This window comes from Choloepus didactylus, chromosome 14 (genome assembly GCF_015220235.1).
Source record: "Choloepus didactylus isolate mChoDid1 chromosome 14, mChoDid1.pri, whole genome shotgun sequence".
Taxonomy (NCBI): domain Eukaryota; kingdom Metazoa; phylum Chordata; class Mammalia; order Pilosa; family Megalonychidae; genus Choloepus; species Choloepus didactylus.
Window position 1 is genome coordinate 89,636,297 of NC_051320.1, and position 19,946 is coordinate 89,656,242.

Below are 19,946 nucleotides of genomic sequence, written 5' to 3' on the forward strand. Positions count from 1 at the left end.
GGACCATTAAGGCCACCAGAGGTGAAGGTTGTGGAACACAAAAACCAGCCCCTCCACTCTCCTGGATGAAGTCTTTTCCTTAGGATGCACAGGTTCTCAGACATCACTCATTTGACAAGAGAAATAACTTCTAGAGTGCCATGTAGATTACAAAGCAATTTCTTTAAGGACATCTCCAAACCCAAACACCCTGTGGAGGAAGAGGATGTGATAATATGATCACCATTTCAGAGATTAAAGAACTGCCTCAAGTAGGTGGGTCCACTACCTCACAAACCAGGACTCAAGCCCAGATGTTCTAAATCCAAACTCTGTGGCCCACGATGGCCTAAGACCACCTCTCGGAATGGAACTCCCGGGCAGTACCACCTAACACGATCAGAAGCAGAGTCGGTTTCCTTTTAATACACAGAGGGTGATCAATAAAGTCTGCCAAGCAAATGATGTAAGTTACAGGCAAAACATCCATGATCTCTCAATTATCAAAATAGTGGGCTTGATAATTCCAAATGAACATAAGGTTGGGATTCTATTTTATTAGTCTCAAAAGACTGGAGTCCGTACAATGAGGGCAGCTATTTAGCAAGCCCTGCCTCCTCCAGCCAGCTTCCAGCCATCTGTAACACTCCTGAACCCAGCCCCATGACCCTGAGCATTAATGTATTAAAAGGAAATTACTGCTTGATCTGCATGTTAGCATAATATCGCCAAGTCTCTGCCAATGTTTGCATCCTCAAGGACAGCTTTCTGTGGGCCCTGATCCAATGTGAGTCCATCAATAAGAAATCAGAGAAGGGGACTCTGACATGCTCTGTGTAGAGGGCAGGATGTGGCATTTGACTCAGGTAATGACATTAGTGACCTGCATCCATCTAGCCTCCCCCCATGCATATCCCCCAAGGAGAGATGTTTCAAACATGCCTTGAAACCAACCACTCCGAACATCCAAACACAAAAACATCTACCTTTAAAACTCGCTGAGATAAGGTTTAATTCCTCATCTATTCACTCCTTCAATGACCATTTATCAAGCACTATCTGTGAGCCAGGAACTGTATTCCTAGTGGGAATACAGACAAGGATCTAACACTGTCTCTCCCCCTCCTCCTCCTAGGGCTCACGGGTCATTACGGCAACCAGGTGGGTTCCAGAGCAGGAGGCAAGAAGGGGACCCATGAGACCATCAGATGAATGTGGTAGAAAGTCAGCTGGGTTCTGCATGAAGGCATACAATCTGAGTACCGAAGAGGAAGAAGAGCTTGCCAGAAAAAAATGCTGGGAATTGTGGGGGAAGAAGGGAGGCAAGGGGGGAGAAGTGACAGCCCACATCCCCAGGAGCATTGGAGTATGTGACAGAGAAATGCAGCAGGGGGTGGGGCCTGCAGGGAGCCCGGCTGAGTGGAACACAGAGAGCAGGGGGCTGGGCGAGAGATGAAGCAGGGTCCAAGAGCCAGAACAGGAACTTTGCTTGGTGAGCTGCAAAGTTTCAATTTATTCTACAAGCTAGGAGAAGATACTGGAGGGCCTTTAGAATAAGTGTGCGTGTGTGTGCATGCACATATGCGTGTTTGTGGGTGTTCCTGAGCAATCACTAAAGTCGCTGGGCCTTCAGGAATGAAACACGCATCCAGACAGGGCCTCGAGCTCTGAGAACATTCACAACCTGTACCTCGACCCTCCTGCCTGCAGAACTGGCCACCTCTACCCAGCTGCAGAGTCAAGGAGCCAGCGCCAAATTCCGTCAAGCTCAGCAGGCAGCGAGCGCAGCTCTGCCAATTAATCTTCCCTAAAGTGACCAGTGCAGAGGAATTTTCTGCACAGCCTTCCAACAAGCTGGGGCACAGGAAGTTTAAAACTGGGAGAAAATTGTGAATGCCGAAGTCCAGTCTCCTGATGCCAACTGATCGTGCCTAACGCTTTCCTTTTGATCCTATTTGCATGACCTGTGCCTCTAGTATAGAGGGCTGTGCTCTGTAACACTGTATTCAGTTCATATTTTGAAGAGAACACTCTCACCACTCTCCGAGGTGTATCTCAGGTCCTGGAGTGCGGCCACGGCCGCCTGCGTCCCCTGAACATCCTCTTCGGCCTCTGTGATGTGGAGGTACTGGGTGGAGGGTTCCTCAGGATTTTCTGTTGTTGGCTGAAGAAAAATATAATGTCATTTAAATGCCAACAGAGGAAGGGGTACCGCAACTGGCAGCTGATGGCAGGGAGAAGGGCAGGATGGGTAACTCCACAGCACACGTAGGGCTTATAGCCTAGGTCCTGGCATGCAGTCAAAACTCAGCAAATCTGAGCAATTTATGTCCTTCTTATTTCTTATGAAGGATACAACAAACAAAAGGACCACTGAAAATATATTTGTGCAACTTCAGGAGGAGGTGAACAGGTATTCACAGGTACCTGGTACCTCAAGGAGACAAGAAGTGGAACAGAATTCACAGAAAAACCAGATATTTATAATGTCTCTTTCTGGAAGGGATGAGAGACACAAGCAAAACTATAAGGCAGGACGTATGAATGCCACTAGTAATTAGGACTAAAAAGGGGGATTTGGGACAAAATTTATAGAAGCCAAAGTTATGCTCTTTAAGCACTTGCCAGCAACTAACACAGAGATTCAGAATAGCATGAAATCATTCTTTTACAACCAAGTGGCCAAGTTCACTTGGGGATTCCCAGCTTGACATACAGCAGACACCCAAAGAATATATGATGAATGCACGCATGAACAAAACGCAGCACGATTCCTTTCAAGTGCCACCAAGCACTACCGATCGGATCCAAGTAAGACCTTCAACTGGGCACCCTAAATTGGTTCTCCTTCTCGCGTGGGCAAAGTGTGCAATTATTACCCAAAAGAAGAGTGGTGCTTTATCATAAAGCCTCCCTGCGATCCGAGTGACAACTCAAACTGCAGGACTAGATAGCTCCTTAGAGCTCCCCTGACTCACTTGCGAAGCAGCGTGCAGGGGCTTTGCGTCAACTATTTTTGCTGGGTTCACAGCCCAGCTGCTTTGGAATCTACCAGAAGTGAGGCCTTCAGAGGAGAGGGGCATCACTGCATACATTTATAAAAGCACTGACTGGCCGAGAAGGATGGAGGTTTCTACATCAGGGATGGGTATTCCAGTGTCTCTTCTGTTTATAGAGAGCAGATTCTTGCAGTAAGAACAGGAAACACCAGGAGGTTCAATGCTTTACCACAGATGAGGAGGTGACGCTGAGGACACTAGCAACAACCCAAGCAGCTGTCGCTCATGAGGACGTGCAGGGGGCTAGGCAGCAACCCTGCCCCTCATACACTGTTTCTCCTTTAGTGCTATTGGCCCCATGGTATGGATGAGGCCGCAGAGGCACACGGCTCAAGGGGAAAGCGTTTTATGGTGGCAGAGTCAGGGTTCAAGGTGAAATCTGCCAGACTCCAAAGCAATGCACTCTTCTTTTTTTTCAATGGAAAATTTCAAACATGCATGAAAGCAGAGAGATGAGTGTAATGCAACACCCCACACCCATCACCCAATTCCAGCACCCATCAATTTAGGGCCAGTCTTGTGTCACCCACTGCCCCCTGCCCTTGGATTACTGTGAAGCAAATCTGGAGGTCATATCATTTCTGCTGTAAATATTTCAGGATATATCTCTAAAAGATAAAAACTCTCTCAAAACATAATTACAACACCACTGTCACACTCAAAAACTTAATTCCCTAATAACATTAAATGTCTAATAAGTAGTGTTCAAATGCCCTTGATTGTCTTATTTTTAAAAAAGCTTGTGTGTTCAAATCAGATTTAAATAAGGGCCACTCATTAGCACTGATAGATGTGGCTCACAAAACTTTTTTAAACTATAGGTTCTCCCTCCATCTCTGATTTTTTTTCCTCCTTATAGTTTATTTATTGAAGAAAGTAGGCTGTTTTGTCTTATAATTTTAAAGTCTGAATTTGGCGAGTTGTATCAACATGAAATCATTTAACATGTCCCACTGTCCACTGTATTTCCTGTAAATTGGTAGTCAGATACAGACTTTTTGGCAAGAACACTTCATGGACTATATTCTGTACTTCTATCAGCAGACACATAACATCTGCTTCTTTCTCAGTCTCTCTCTTGTGTGATGTTAGCGGGTAAGGGCTGACCACCACTAGATTCAGCACATCATTAGAAGATACAAAATGGCAATATTCTAAATCTTCATTTGTTACCTGGAATACTTCTATAAAAAGAAACCTCCCCTCATCAAATATTTGGTAACCTTGAAGTATGTAGCATAATTGCTTGAATATAGTTGATTCCCTACATCTTACAAAGGTGATGAATGGTAGAGATGATGTTATTCTGAAGGTATTGTCAGTATTTACCAACTGCAGTGAAACACCTCAGATACGTCTTTCCCAGTATCTTCAAAAACTCATTGTCGAGAGGAGCTAAGATGGCAGCATAGAGAGGAGTGGAAGCCAGTTAGTCTCCCTGGAACAATTCATAAATGACAGAAAAATTAGTAAATAACCTGGAATAACTGCGGGGAGACAAACGTGATTGTCCACTCATCAAACACCAACCTGAATTGGGAGGAATGTCCAAGATTGCAGCATAAAATCTGTAAGTAAAAACTGTGGACCCGCACCGAGAGCCAAGAGCCCCTCCCTCACAGAAGCCTCGCGGTGGTAGAGAGCAGCACTCGCTGAATAAGTGAATATACCTCAGCCCAGATCCAACTGGGTCTTTAATGTTAACTGCTCAATACAGACAGAAAATCCCCAGCAAGCAGACAGAGGCTTTTGGTGATGACTGACCTGGGGAGAGTCAGGGGACACACACATCTGTCTCAGGATGCGGAGCCCAGAGGATTGGGTACTATCTCTGGCTGACGGGTGAATCTGGGAGCTTTCTGTCCCTTTCTCTGTCAACCTGGGTGGCTCAGTGGAGAAAGCCTCAGCCGTTTTCAGCTTGCAGTGCTTTGCAGTAAAGAAAGCCTAAGCCATTTTAAAATTGCAGCACTCGGACCCAGACAAGGGTGGAGATAGCAGAGTCAGAGAAACAAAGAATTTATTTAAATGCAAATAACCTCTCTCTAGGGGGCATGGCTTCCCAAGAGGAAAGAGGAGAGGCCTAGCTCTACTACCTGCCTTACATTCAGAACCAGACCCCAGAACCTGGGGGAGGAGAGCTGCGGGCCACACCCTCTTACACCAGCTGGTGACAGGCTGACAGGTGCCACCTGCTGGGCAGAAAAGCACAGCAATCCTCTAAGACACAACATCAGGAAAACCGGATACTGAATATTTCCTCCTTCTGGGACCTGAGCTTGTTCTCGTCTGGGAAAACCTGATTGGGGTGGCCTAGGAGATCAGATGCCTAGACAACAGAAAACTATAACCTATACTAAGAAAAATGAAGTTATGGCCCAGTCAAAGGAACAAACTTACACTTCAACTGAGGTACAGGAATTTAAACAACTAATGCTAAATCAATTCAAAAAGTTCAGAGAAGATATGGCAAAAGAGATAAAGTCTATAAAGAAAACACTGGGCATAACATAAGGCAGAAATCGAAAGGTCAAAAAAACAACTGGCAGAATCTATGGAAATGAAAGGCACAACACGAGATGAAAGACACAATGGAAACATACAACAGCAGAGCTCAAGAGGCAGAAGAAAAAGCTCAGGAGCTGCAGAACAGAACACCTGAAAGCCTACATGCAAAGGAGGAGATGGAGAAAAGAATGGAAAAATATGAGCAACATCTCTGGAAACTTAAGGACAAAATGAAATAAAAGAATGTATGTACCATTGGTGTCCCAGAAGGAGAAGAGAAGGGAAAAGGGCAGAAGCAATAATAGAGGAAATAATCAATGAAAATTTCCCATCTCTCATGAAAGACATAAAATTACAGATCCAAGAAGCGCAGTGTACTCCAAACCGAACAGATCTCCGAATAGGCCTACGCCAAGACACTTAATAACCAGATTCTCAAACGTCAAAGACAAAGAGAGGATCCTGAAAGCAGCAAGAGAAAAGCGATCCACCACATACAAAGGAAGCTTAAAAATACTATGTGTGGATCTCTCAGCAGAAACCATGGAGGCAAGAAGGAAGTGGGGTGATATATTTAAGATAGTGAAAGAGAAAAACAGCCAACCAAGAATCCTATATCCAGCAAAACTGTCCTTCAACTATGAGGAAAGTTCAAAATATTCTCTGACAGACAATGAGAGACTTTGTGAACAAGACACCCACCCTACAGGAAATACTAAAGGGAGCACTACAGAATGATAGAAGAGAGGAGTGAGAGGTTTGGAACACAATTTTGGGAGATGGTAGCACAGCAATGTAAGTACACTGAACAAAGATAACTATGAATATGGTTGAAAGAGGAAAGTTAGGAGCATGTGAGACACCAGAAGGAAAGAGGAAGGATAAAGACTGGGATTGTATAACTCACTGAACCTAGAGTGTTCAACAATTGAGATAAAATGTACAAATATGTTCTTTCACGAGGGAGAAAAAACGAATGTCAACCTTGCAAGTTGTTAAAAATAGGGAGGCATTGAGGGAAAGATACAATCAACGTAAACTAGAGACTATAATTAACAGAATCCTTGTATTATTCTTCCTTTAATGTAACAAAGGTGATATACCAAGGTAAAGGCAGATAAGAGGGGGTATAGGGGTGGGGTGTGAAACACTTGGCATTGATGGTGTTGTCTGACTCATTATTCTACTTTGATTTAAGGTTATCTTTTCTTTTGCTGCTTCCTAGCTGTCATGTTTGGTTTTTTTTCCCCTTCTTTCTTTTTTCTTATTCTTTTGCCTCTCTACCTTCTTTGATTCTTTCTCCTGCTTTGTGGAAGAAATGTAGATACCCTTATATAGATAGTGGTGAGGGTGGTGAACACATAAATATCTGACTATACAGGGAACCATCGATTGTTTACTTAGGATGGAATGTATGGTGTGTGAACAAAACCATATTAAAAAAAAATGGGTTGGTGACGAAAACTTGAGGGCAATATACTGAGTGAAATAAGCCAGATACATAAGGACAAATATTGCAGGGTCTCACTGATAGGAACGAATTATAATACATAAACTCATAGACATAAAATATAAGTTACCAAGATATAGAACGAGGCTAAAGAATGGGGAGCAGTTGCTTAGAATGAGCAGAATTTTCAACTAGGATGAACTTAAACATTTGGAAATGAACAGAGGTGAAGGTAGCACATTGTGAGAATAACTAACAGTGCTCAATGGTGCATGAATGTGGAGCTCAGAGTCATGTATGTCACCAGAAGGAAAGCTGGAGGTCAAAAGATGGGAATGAATAAAACTGAATCCTATGGTGGGCAATGTCTGTGATTAACTGTACAAATATCAGAAATCTCTTCCATGAACCAGAACAAATGTATGACAATACAACTAGAAGTTAGTAATAGAGGGGCATATAGGGAAAAAACATATACCTATTGCAAACTATATACTACAGTTAGTAGTATTTCAACGTTCTTCCATAAACAGTAACAAATGCACTATACCAATACTACGAGTCAACAATGGAGGGGGGTTGGTTAGGGATATGGGAGGATGTGAGCTTCCTTTTTTTTACTTTTTTTTTTTTTTGTCTTCTTTGTCTTTATTTCTTGTCTGGAGCAATGAAAAGGTTTAAAAACTGAATGAAAATTAATTGTGATGGATGCACAGCTGTTTGAGGGTACTGGGGGTAATCGATTGTACATTTTGGATCTCTGGATAATTGTATGGTATGTGAACAATCTCAATTAAAAATTAAAAAATTAAAAAAAAAATAAACTCATTGTCAAAACTGAGAAACTAACATTGGTCTAACACTATTAACTAAACTAAACTTCATCCAGCTTCCACCAGTGTTTTCACCAGTGTCCTTTTAGAGAGCCAAGATCCGATTCAGGATCCCACATTGTATTCAATTGAAACATCTCCTCCAACAGTTTCCTCCAATGTCACGGTTCCTCCATCTTTCCTTTCCTTTCATGACCTTGACACTTTTGAGGACTATTAGTCAAGTTATCTTGAGAATGAATTTCACTGGGTTGTGTTTGGCATTTTCTCAAGATGAGACGAAGGTTGACGACTTTTGTTAAGAATATCATGGAGGTGAAGTGCCCTCATCACATTCTAACAGGGGTCCATCATGTTGATGCGTCTTCTTACTAGTAACATTAACCTTGACCCCTTGGTTAATGTGGGGTTTGCCAGGTTGCTCTGCTGTATAGCCACTACTTTTCCCTTTGCAATTCATAAATCTCTGAGGGAGAGATTTTAAGGCTATGCAAATATCCTATTTCTGCTTCAACTTTTGCCTACTAATATTAGCACTCTGATGGATCACACCTGTTGCAATTATTACTGTGGTGTTCTAATGGTTATTTTCTATTTCCCTGATTCTTTATTAATTGGAATTATTCTGTAGGGAAGTTTGTTCCTTCTCCCCCATTTATTTCTTTATTCAATCATTTATTTATATCAATATGGACTCATGGATATTTATTTTATTCTTTGGGTTATACTCCAACACTATCACTACTAATTTTGTTGCTCAAATTGTTCTAGCTTTGGCCGTCAGGAGCTCCTTCGGATTGGCACCTGTGGCCTTTTGCCATGCTCTCATTTTTTCTTTGTTTTTTTGCTTGTTTGCACATTTCCATACTTTCTAGTACCACAAAGTGCTCCAGCTCATCTTGTGTCTTCCTTGCCTCAGCCCTGGAGTCAGCCACTCTTCCAAGGGACCCTGGTCTTTTCAGTGGAGATCAGTATTTGGAAGGAAGTCCAGAGCCGGGCCCTAGGTGTGTGTTCATTCCTACTGGGGCATTTCTACCTCCAGGCCCTCAGCACAAAGAACTAGGAGACACATGTATGTGCACTAACCCACATATGTACATACATATATCCAGAAGTATTTCTGTATCTATCCATCGCCATACATTATTAAAAATGACTCCACTTTAGCACCACAGGGTTCATTCCATCTATATTCCTTTCCTTATTTGTGACTCCTTTCTCCAAAAGGTAGAAACCTGGCTCCAAAAATATTTCTTGTTTGTTCAGCCCTAGTATACACATGAAGTAGTCTCAGAATCGTTAGTCCATACAACCACATTCACTAACTAGACCAGAGCACTTAGGTACAGTTCTTTTTGTCTCTAACCTTACAGTACCCGGTTGAAACGCTGTTTTTCAAAGTTACCTACGTTAGCTCCTTTCCTCTCCACTCCCTTCATAGTGGTTAAGTCATTCATCTGTAACACATATATGTTTGCCACACATCATCTTTTTAAAAGATGTGATTTATCCCTTTTGTAAAAATATAAACCACACACGCACGTACACATACCTGCAGTTTTCTTCATCTCATTTTTAACTCAGCAGTATGTCTTAGAGACTACTCCATAGAACCATGTGGGAATATCCTTTCTTCCTCTGTATAGCTGTGAGGTTTTCCAGTGTGTAAATGTGCCTTAACGTAGTCTTCCAATTGCCTGCTGATGGACACTGGGCGTTTCCAGCCAAGTGCTATTATTCAGTGTTGCAACAAATAGCCTTGAGCAGATGCCTTTTCTAAGTTCTGCCACGGTAACTTCAGAATAGTTTCCCAAAGGTGGGATCTTTTAGTTAATAGGTAAGGAAATGCATGTGTAATTCTGTTAAATATTACTAAATTCACTCTACAGGGACTGTACTATTTTGCGTTCCCACCAGCAACATATGAAATTTCAGCCTCACCAACAGAGATGACATCTAATTTTTGGACTCTTGCCAATATAATAGGTGAGAAATTCTATCTCAGTGTAGTTTTAATTAACAATTTTTATTACATGTGAGGTTGATTGTGTTATCATATATTCAAGGTCATTTGTATTTCCTTTTCTATAAACCTTTCTTATCTCTTGCCCATTTTTCTACTGAGTTGTTGATTTCTTCCATCACACTATTTTTAGAGGCCTCTTATATTTTTAGCATATGACTGCAATTTTCTTTTATCTTTTTACTTTGTGTCTGAGATTTTTTCCATAAAATTTTTTAAAAATTTTAATGTATTCAATTTTTAAAAATCTTTCCCCTTAATGAATCTGGATTTGGGGTTACAGTTAGGAAAGTTGCCGCGAGTGTCACTTACAGAAGAATTCATTCATGTTTTCTTCTAGTATTTGTATGATGTCACTGTTTTTACATTGAAATCTCTGATCCTTTAAAAATTTGTCACCATGTAGTTATGAAAAAGAGATCCAACTTTATCTTTTCCCATATGGCTATTTAGTTATCTTTATCATTTATTAAAAAGCCCGTCTTTTCCTCCACTAACTTGCTATGTCATCTGTATCATGTATTTATCATATCCATGTATTATTGGGTCTATTCTGAATTTTCTATTCTGTTCTATTAGACATTCTGTCTATACTTGTACCAATACCACACTGTCTTAGTTATAGGGGTTTCATAATGTTTTAATATCTGGTAGGACTATCCTCTTACAACACAAGGCTCTCCTAGGGATTACTACTCGTTCTTCCAAACGAGCTTCATAAATCAACTTATTTAGCTCCAAAAAATTATCAAGTAGTATTGTTATTTTGATTATATTGTGCTGATAAGTGACCTTATAAATCAGCTTCAGGGGTGTTAACAACTGTATGATTGTGAGGCTTCCCTTCCATTTGCTCCGGTCTAAGTTTATATCTGTTTCAGGAGTGTTTTATAGTTTTCCTTATTTAGATTTTGGATATTTCTTGTTAGGTTCATGCCCAGATTTGTTTGTTTGTTTGTATAAAAAGTGGAGTCTTTGCTTCCATTCTTTATAACTGATAATATACATATATATATATATATAATACAAAGTATAATATATATATAGTACATGTGTATGCTATTGATTGTTGTATGTTCTTTTAATCTGCTCCTTATTGTCTGTACTAGTTTTTCATTTGTTCTTTTGGATTTTCTAAAAACATAATCCTGTTATCTGCAAATACAGATGTTTTTATTCCTTCTCTTCCAGTTCCTATGTCTTTATTTGATTTGCCTTGTCTAACCTCACTGGCTGATGACTCCAACTTGATGTTTTTTTTTTTGTTTTTTTTTTTGTTTTTTTGAGAATTCCATATCCCTCACTTTTATTCCCCTCTCATGCACATTTAGCTTTGGTATACTGCCTTTGTTACATTTATTGTTTTTTTTAAAACACATTTTTTATTGTGAAATATAACATATATACAGAAAAGTGATAAATTTCAAAATACAGTTTAACAGGTAGTTATAGAGCAAATTTCAAAGTAAAGTATGGGTTACGGTTCTACAATTTCAGGTATTACCTTCTGGCTATTCTAATACACCAGAAACTAAAAAGAGATTATCTATATAATGATTCAGTAGTCATAATCATTTGTTAAATCCTAACTTCTCTGTTACAGCTCTTCTCTCCCATTTGATCATTTTCTCAGACTTTAAGGATATTTGGACAGTGAGCATTCTAACTTCATGTTGAAAAGGAGTGTTGACATTATGGGGTAGGGGAATGCAACTGGTTGATGTTCTGAAGGAGACTGTTACCTCTAAGTTTCAGGGCTTATCTGGCATAGGAACAATCTGGAGGTTTTAAGTTTCTGGAAAATAAACTTAATGAGTAAAACTTTCATAGAGTCTTAGATAGAGCCCTGTTCCAACTTGATGTTAAACATGGCACAGAGAACTACTGGGCATCCTGTCTTTTCCTGACTTTGGTGGGAAAGCCACTAGTGTTCCCCCATTAAAGAAGATGCTGGCTTTTTGGACTGAGATACATACATATTTTTTCATCATCATAAGGATATAGCCATCAAATTCTACTTTCTTGACCATTTTTAGTTAGTGGGTGTTGAATTTTGTCAAATACTTTCTCTGCATCTATGGAAATGATCATTTCATTTATCTCCCTAGTTCTATTATGATGGGTTATATTAACATAGTTCCTCCTACTAAACCCCCATTACTCTGCATTTTGGAATAATCCCCATGTGGTCATGATTTTTTTCATCTGATGTTGGAGTCTCTTTCAAAGTTCTTACTCTTAACCACATGCTCTGATGCTCTGGAAACTCCTTAGATCAGTGGTCCTCAGCTGGGGGCCATTTCGCCCCCCAGGGGACCTATAACAGTGTCTGGAGACAATTTTGGTTGTCACAACTGAGACGGATGCTGCTTAACACTCTACAATGCACAGGAGGCCCCATGCCAAAGCCTTATCTAGACCAAATGTCAACAGTGCTGAATTTGAGAAACCCTGCCTTAGGCAAACCGCAATTAGTCCACGGTAGGTGTTTTCCACCTGAGAATAAAAGCAAAGACAACAGGTAGGAGCACATGACTTCAATAGACAGACAGTAGAGCCTATAATCAGGAAATGGAACCCTGCCCATCTCTTGGTGAAGAAAGGCAATAAACACCTTGTTTTGCATTCTTCTTTCATATTAACATCTGAAACCCCGTATTTGTGAATAACAGAAGTAAAAATGTTAAAGAGGTCAATACGGACATTCAAAAAAGAGTCTAACTTCAACTCAAGACTAAGAATTCACACACATGGCCCAGCTGTCACCCAATATCAGCCTTCAGACATCAGACATAACCCGAAAAGGTTTCACGAGTTCCCCGAACAGAAAATCCAGTGCTCTGAGAACAGCCATCCATGCCCAGTCCTCGGGCTGGCCTGTTTGTCATTCGTGTTTACAAACCCAAATGACACCACACTCTCAAAGTTACCTCCCACTTGGAGTCTCCTTCATTTTCCACCAACTTCAAGCCATGTTTGTTCTTCAAGTGCCTGTTGAACTCCCATTTGGTGCCATATACAAAGCTGCAAACAGGACACTTCAAACCACCTGAAAGCACAGAAGCAAAAAAGAAGCATTCACAGCACAGAAAAATGCATCGGTTCCTCCTTCCACCCAAATGCCTCAAATCGGAGAAATGTATTATTTTGTCTCTAGCACTTACATTAAATTCAAGTTTAACAGCAACAGCATATATGCTTTTCAGGAAAGAAAACTTAAAACAGTATTTTTTTTTTTCATTTATTGAATAAGCATTTGCAAAGAACCTAACATGTGCTTGATATTTTAAGTGCCGGAGAGAAATAAGATGAATAAGATTATTCCATTGGACAGGTAGTTAAGTGGTTTAAACCATTCTTCCATTTTTTCCTTTGTAAGTAACAAATAATTTAGGAAAAAAAAATAACCAAAGGACAATGGCTGCTTTTCTCAATCTCCTTTGTCCCAAAACACTTAAGACCAAGAGCCGGATTCTCAGTCTCCTTCATGTTAGAAGCTAAGTCATTGGTATAAATTCCCAGCTGAATTTTCCCATAAAGAACAAAGTAAAACTCTGGTCACATCCTGAATTGTCACAACTTACTGAACCGATTAAATTTCGCATGTGTTCTTGGAAGGGTCTGGATACTTCAGTGAAGAGAATGCAAAGCTCTGGGTAACAAGTATTGGGGAGTCACACAAAAGACTATCTTTCTCAAATTACATCAGAAGTGGCAACTAAATTGGGGTCTGGACAAAAGTCACTTTTAACTGGTTGTGCCCTCAGAAGCAAACTCCAGCCTCAGGAGACCAATTCTGCTCCTGTCCTCAGGCCTCCACATCCACTGGGACTTGCCCAGGCCAGGGCCAGCCCCACCGAGCAGACTGCCAGCTGCTGGCATGGTCAGGCTCCCACCCCAACCGGGGCTCAGGCAGCGAGCACTGTCACCAAAGACCCCTTGCCACGGCTGTCTGGAACTGCAAGGCCACCTAAGCTGCAAGGCAGCTCAGCCCTAGGCTGCAAGCTCCGGGAGCCACTCATCCAGTCCGGCCACACACCCGATTCTGCACCACGATTTCTCTACTATGACCCAGAAGCTTCTCCTCTCCCTTTCCCTTCACCCTACAGGGTCAGAACCCACAGGCAACAAAATTCCCAGAATTCACCTCATCCCAGAGAGCTTGCTCCTCTCCCTCCATCCCTAGCTTACCCTGGCTCTCTGCAAACTCCTCGCAAGTAGAGGCTGTTTATGTTCATGAACCGCAGGGAAGGAGGAGGCCAGGGGCAGGGGCAGCAGTGCCGCCTGTGGTGGAGTAAGAGCATTTCTGAGTTTTGTTCCGCCCTCTCGTAGTGTCAGGAATGTTGGCTCCTGAGCCCTCTCTACCCAAGTCCCTCAAAGTTTACATAGAGTCCTCTGTCTTAAGTCACAAAAACCCCATCACTTCCATGGCTCTGATGTGTGTATCCGGTGATGCCCCAAAGCATCCTGTTCCTCCAACACAGACATGACCTGGACAAATTCCTAAGATGGCGTACATGTAGCCAGCAAAAGAGCCAAGCTAAACACTGAATGCATCCCAGCTGCTGTACTTAGGTCCTGCTTACTGGGGCACTAAGCAGACAGTAGAGGAATTCTGTCCTGACACTGAGGTCACCTTGACAAATTATACAAGAACCAGACAAATCTCATGGAGATGCATCACCCAATTTAAAAATCTCCCAGTGCAGTTATAATGTGCTCGATCTCCTGAAGCCATTCCCTATCCATGGACTCTATACAGAGCACTGCCTGTCAGCTGAGGGGTGGGCAATTCTGAACAGTCACCGGCAGAAATGGAAACAGACCCAGGTGGGCAGCGGTACACGCCCCAGGCCCTTGGGCTCCCTGCGCAGCCTCCCCACCCCCAGGTCCTTGGGCTCGATGCTCAGCCTGCTCACCCTGAAGGGCACAGGAGAGCACGGCAAGCCCAGCAGAGACAAGAGGGCAGACGCAGGCAGGCCCCTGCCATCAGCAGAAAGGCTGGCAACAGACACCAAATGCTTAAGTTCCAGAACATTCTACAGAAAAGGCCACTCAAACGGATTGTTTATTTTCTCAAAGTCAAACACACCACACTCTTTTTTAGGCAAAACCAAGTATTTTACTTGCCTAGAGAATAATTAAACAATTTTTAGCCTCCTTTGTTATCACTTAACTATCATCTAAAAATGACGCATTTTCCTATAATCATCTTTAATGAACCTCCATCGTGTGGCAGAACCTCTGTGCCTTTTCTTTTGGATAACCTGATGCCGCCTCTCCCATAAAGACTTAATATACTGTGGACAAGAGGATCTAAGATGGTGGTATAGAGAGGAGTGGAAGCTAAGTAGCCCCCCTGGAACAACTGAAAAAAAAACAGAAACAACTAGTAAATAAACCAGAATAACTGCGGGGGGTCAAACGAGACTGTCCACTCATCATACACCAACCTGAATTGGGAGGAATGCCCGAGATCACAGCATAAAATCTGTAAGTAAAACCTGTGGATCTAAATCGGGAGCCCCCTCCCCCATAGCCTGAGCTGCAAAGCCTCCTGGTGCCAGAGAGAAGCTTTCTCCCAGCAAGCAAATATAGCTCAGCTGAGCTCCAACTGGAGTTTTAAGTAGCAAGTGTGAACTGCTCACTACATGTATGAATCCCCAAAAAACAGACAGAAGCTTTGGGTGACGACTGACCTTGGAGAGCCGGAGGGTCGCCTTGGACTAGCTCTGAAGGGGACTATCTGTTTCTTTTTCAGCTCAGTGGAGAAAGCCCCAGCCATTTTCAGTTCCCAGTGCTGTGACTCAGAGAAGGACGGAGATAGCACAAACACAGAGAGAGACCACTGAAATGTTAATGACCTCCCCGTAGGGGGTCTATCTTCTCTAAGAGGAAAGGGGTGGGGCCCTTTCCATTCAGAACCAGACCCCAGAGCCTGGGGGAACATGGCCATACCTCCTCACACCAGTCAAGAATTACAGGCTAACAGGCACTACCTGCTGGGCAGAAAAGCACAGTGACCTGAGGAATCACAGGGTGGAGCAATTTTCTAAGACACACCCGCAGGGAAACCAGATACTGAATATTTCTTCCCTCTGGGACCTGAGCCTGTTCTGGTCTGGGAAAACCTGATTGGGGTAACCAAGGAAACCATGCCTAGACAACAGAGGATTACAACTTACACTAAGAAAAACAAAGTTATGGCCCAGTCAAAGGAATAAATGTACACTTCAACTGAGAAACAGGAATTTAAACAACTAATGCTAAATGAATTCAAAAAGTTTAGAGAAGATTTCACAAAAGAGATAAAGGCTATAAAGAAAACACTGGGCATACATATGGCAGAAATCGAAAGTTCAAAAAAACAACTAGTAGAATCTACGGAAATGAAAGGCACAACACAAGAGACGAAAGACACGATGGAAACATACAACAGCAGATCTCAAGAGGCAGAAGAAAACACTCAGGAACTGACTGGAGAACAAAACACCTGAAAGCCTACATGCAAAGGAGCAGATGGATAAAAGAATGAAAAAATATGAGCAACGTCTCTGGGAACTTAAAGATGAAACAAAGTACAAGAATGTACGTATCATTAGTGTCCCAGAAGGAGAAGAGAAGGGAAAAGGGGCAGAAGCAATAACAGAGGAAATAATTAATGAAAATTTCCCATCTCTTATGAAAGACATAAAATTACAGATCCAAGAAGCGCAGAGTACTCCAAACAGAATAGATCTGAATAGGCCTACACCAAGACACTTAATAATCAGATTATCAAATGTCAGAGACAAAGAATCCTGAAAGCAGCAAGAGAAAAGCGATCCATTACATACAAAGGAAGCTTAATAAGACTATGTGTGGATCTCTCAGCAGAAACCATGGAGGCAAGAAGGAAGTGGTGTGATATATTTAAGACACTGAAAGAGGAAAACCACCAACCAAGAATCCTGTATCCAGCAAAGCTGTCCTTCAAATATGAGGGAGAGCTCAAAATATTTTCCAACAAACAGACAATGAGAGACTTTGTGAACAAGACACCCTCCCTACAGGAAATACTAAAGGGAGCACTACAGAGTGGTAGGAGAAGACAGGAGTGCATGGTTTGGAACACAATTTTGGGAAATGGTAGCACAGAAATGTAGGTACACTGAACAAAGACAACTATGAATATGGTTGAGAGAGGAAGGTGGGGAGCATGTGAGACACCAGAAGAAAGGAGGAAAGATAAAGACTGGGACTGTGTAACTTGGTGAAATCTAGAGACAATTGTGATAAAATGTACAAATATGTTCTTTACGAGGGAGAACAAGCAAATGTCAATGTTGCAAGGTGTTAAAAATGGGGAGGCACTGGGGGAGGGATGCAATCAACGTAAACTAGAAACCGTAACTAACAGAATCATTGTATTATGCTCCCTTTAATGTAACAAAGGCGATATACCAAGGTAAATGCAGATGGGGGGGGGGATAGGGGAGGCATGTTAGACACTTAACATTGGTGGTATTGTCTGACTCTTTACTCTACTTTGATTTAAGGTTATTTTTCCTTTTGCTGCTTCCTAGCTGTCATTTTTTTTTTTTCCTTTTTCTTTTGCCTATCTACCTTCTCTGACTCTCCCTCCTGCCTTGTGGAAGAAATGTACATGCCCCTATATAGATAGTGGTGAAGGTGGTGAATACATAAATATATGACCATACAGAGAACCATCGATTATTTACTTAGGATGGAATGTATGGCATGTGAACAAAACCATATTTAAAAAAAAAATGGGTTGATGACAAAACCTTGAGGGAAATATACTGAGTGAAATAAGCCAGATACATAAGGACAAATATTACAGGGTCTCACTGATAGGAACTAATTATAATATGTAAACTCATAGACATGAAATATAAGGTACCAAGATATAGGACGAGGCTTAACAATGGGGAGTGGTTGCTTAGTATGAGCAGAATGTTCAACTAGGATGAACTTAAATGTTTGGAAATGAACAGAGGTGTCAGTTGCAAGATGTGAGAATAACTAACAGTGCCGAATAGTGCGTGAATGAGACGGAAAGGGGAAGCTCAGAGTCATATATGTCACCAGAAGGAAAGTTGGAGATCAAAAGATGGGAATGTATAAAACTGGATCCTATGGTGGGCAATGTCCATGAGTAACTATACAAATATTAGAAATCTCTTCCATGAACCAGAACAAGTGTATGACCATACAATTAGAAGTTAATATTAGAGGAGCATATAGAGAATATATACCTATTGCAAACTATATACTACAGTTTGTAGTATTTCAACATTTTTTTCATAAACAGTAACAAATGTACTATACCAACACTATGAGTCAACAATTGAGGGGGGTTGGTTAGGGATATGGGAGGATTCGAGTTTCCTTTTCTTTTTTTCTTTTTTCATCTTTCACTTTATTTCTTGTCTGGAGTAATGAAAAGGTTCTAAAAATTGAACAAAAATTAAGTGTGGTGATGGATGCACAGCTGTATGAGGGTACCAGGGGCAACTGACTGTACACTTTGGATCTCCGGATAATTGTATGGTATCTGAACAATCCCAATAAAAATGAAAAAGGAAAAAAAATAATATATGTATATACTGCAGACAGCCAAAGCAAACCACCTTAGGATTATGCTTAGAATTTAACCAGTGAAATTAAAGATTCCTTCTAGGGTCTTCTTTAAATGGAAACTAATTTAGGGAGAAAGACTTCCCTATATTATGTTTAAATTAAAATTAATATGATAATGCCCCCACACTAATTAAAACTTCAACCTTTGCCATGGTGACTTTAATTAAAGAACAACAAATGGATGTATGTAATCTAGACTGAACGTGTAACTGTGCCAGCTAATTGACATCAAAGCTGAGGGAAATTCATTTCTATTTCAATTCATTAAATTCTCAGGCAATGCAAAGTAAAGGTCACTGGGTGACTCAGTGAATTTACTTCCAGCACCAATATTAACTACACACCATAAAAACCACTAAACCCTCAAATCATGATTTCCTCACATGAACTGATTAACTAAGCAAAGCATAGAATTTTAGGAGCAATTTTAAAAATCAATCATGGCATCTGTTACTCTTCTTGGACTGCAATATATTCTGGAGGAATTTTAGGCATTAAAGTATTTGCACTCTTCTGTGGGGGTGGTTGACATTACTGAAAAGTCTATTTCAATTTCAGTACTACTTAACTCCCGGAAAGGGCTGGAACTGGTTCATGTGGCCCAAAGCCACTTCCCTAACCTCCTGGGTCTCGGCTTTGTATTAAGGTGACAGTGCTAGAGCCCCTATCTTTAGGAAAATAATGGCCCCACAAAGATGCCCACGTCCTAATCCCGGGGACGTGTGAATAGGTGACCTTACATGGCAAAAGGGACTCTGCAGGTGGGATTAAGTTGAGGGCCTGAGACGGGGAGCTGACCCTGGATGGTGGGCCCCAGTGGGCCCAGTGTCCTCGCACGGCCCCTCGTGGTAAGAAAGGAAGCAGGCCTGGAGGCCACCGAAATGCAAGGGGAGGGAGACTTGATGGGCCACGGCTGGCCTTGAAGATGAAGGGGCCAGGACCAAGGACGGTGGGCAGCTCCAGAGGCTGGAAAAGACCAGGACACAGCTTCTCCCCGCGGGCCTCCAGGAAGGAACACGATCTTGCTGACACGCTGGTTTTCATCTGGTGATAGCCATTTTGGAAATCTGACCTCCAGAGTTGTAAGGTAATAAATGCATGTGGCTGCAAGCCACCAAGTTTGTAGTGATTTGTCACAGCAGCCACAGGAAACTAAAATAGGCACTAAAGGGAAACTGGAACAAAAGCAGCTTCAAGATCAAAGGCAGGTGGATGCAGAGTAATTCTATTTTATAAAATGAACCGGTGGAATATGGAGTCAAATCTGGTTGACATTTCCACTCCCTCTGTTGAGCGTTAACTCAGGGCCTGCCTGACAGTTCAGCCAGAGCCCAGCTCCGAACCAGGAAACGTGCTGAAGGGCAGTAATCAAGTGGGAGTCATGTGCAAGCACCCAGGGAGAGGGGTTCTGGCATGATGACACGCTTTTAGATCCCATCTGGCCATGGGACTCA

The 19,946-nt window shown here is 41.8% G+C and overlaps 1 protein-coding gene across 1 annotated transcript in view; it reads right to left on the minus strand.

Moving 5' to 3' along the window:
• ZFAT (zinc finger and AT-hook domain containing) overlaps nucleotides 1–19,946 on the minus strand; it is a 422,711-nt gene that overhangs the window by 27,016 nt on the left and 375,749 nt on the right. The window contains 2 exon segments of the mRNA XM_037803015.1: nucleotides 2,017–2,143; nucleotides 12,780–12,898. Coding sequence (XP_037658943.1) covers nucleotides 2,017–2,143; nucleotides 12,780–12,898 — 246 coding nt within the window.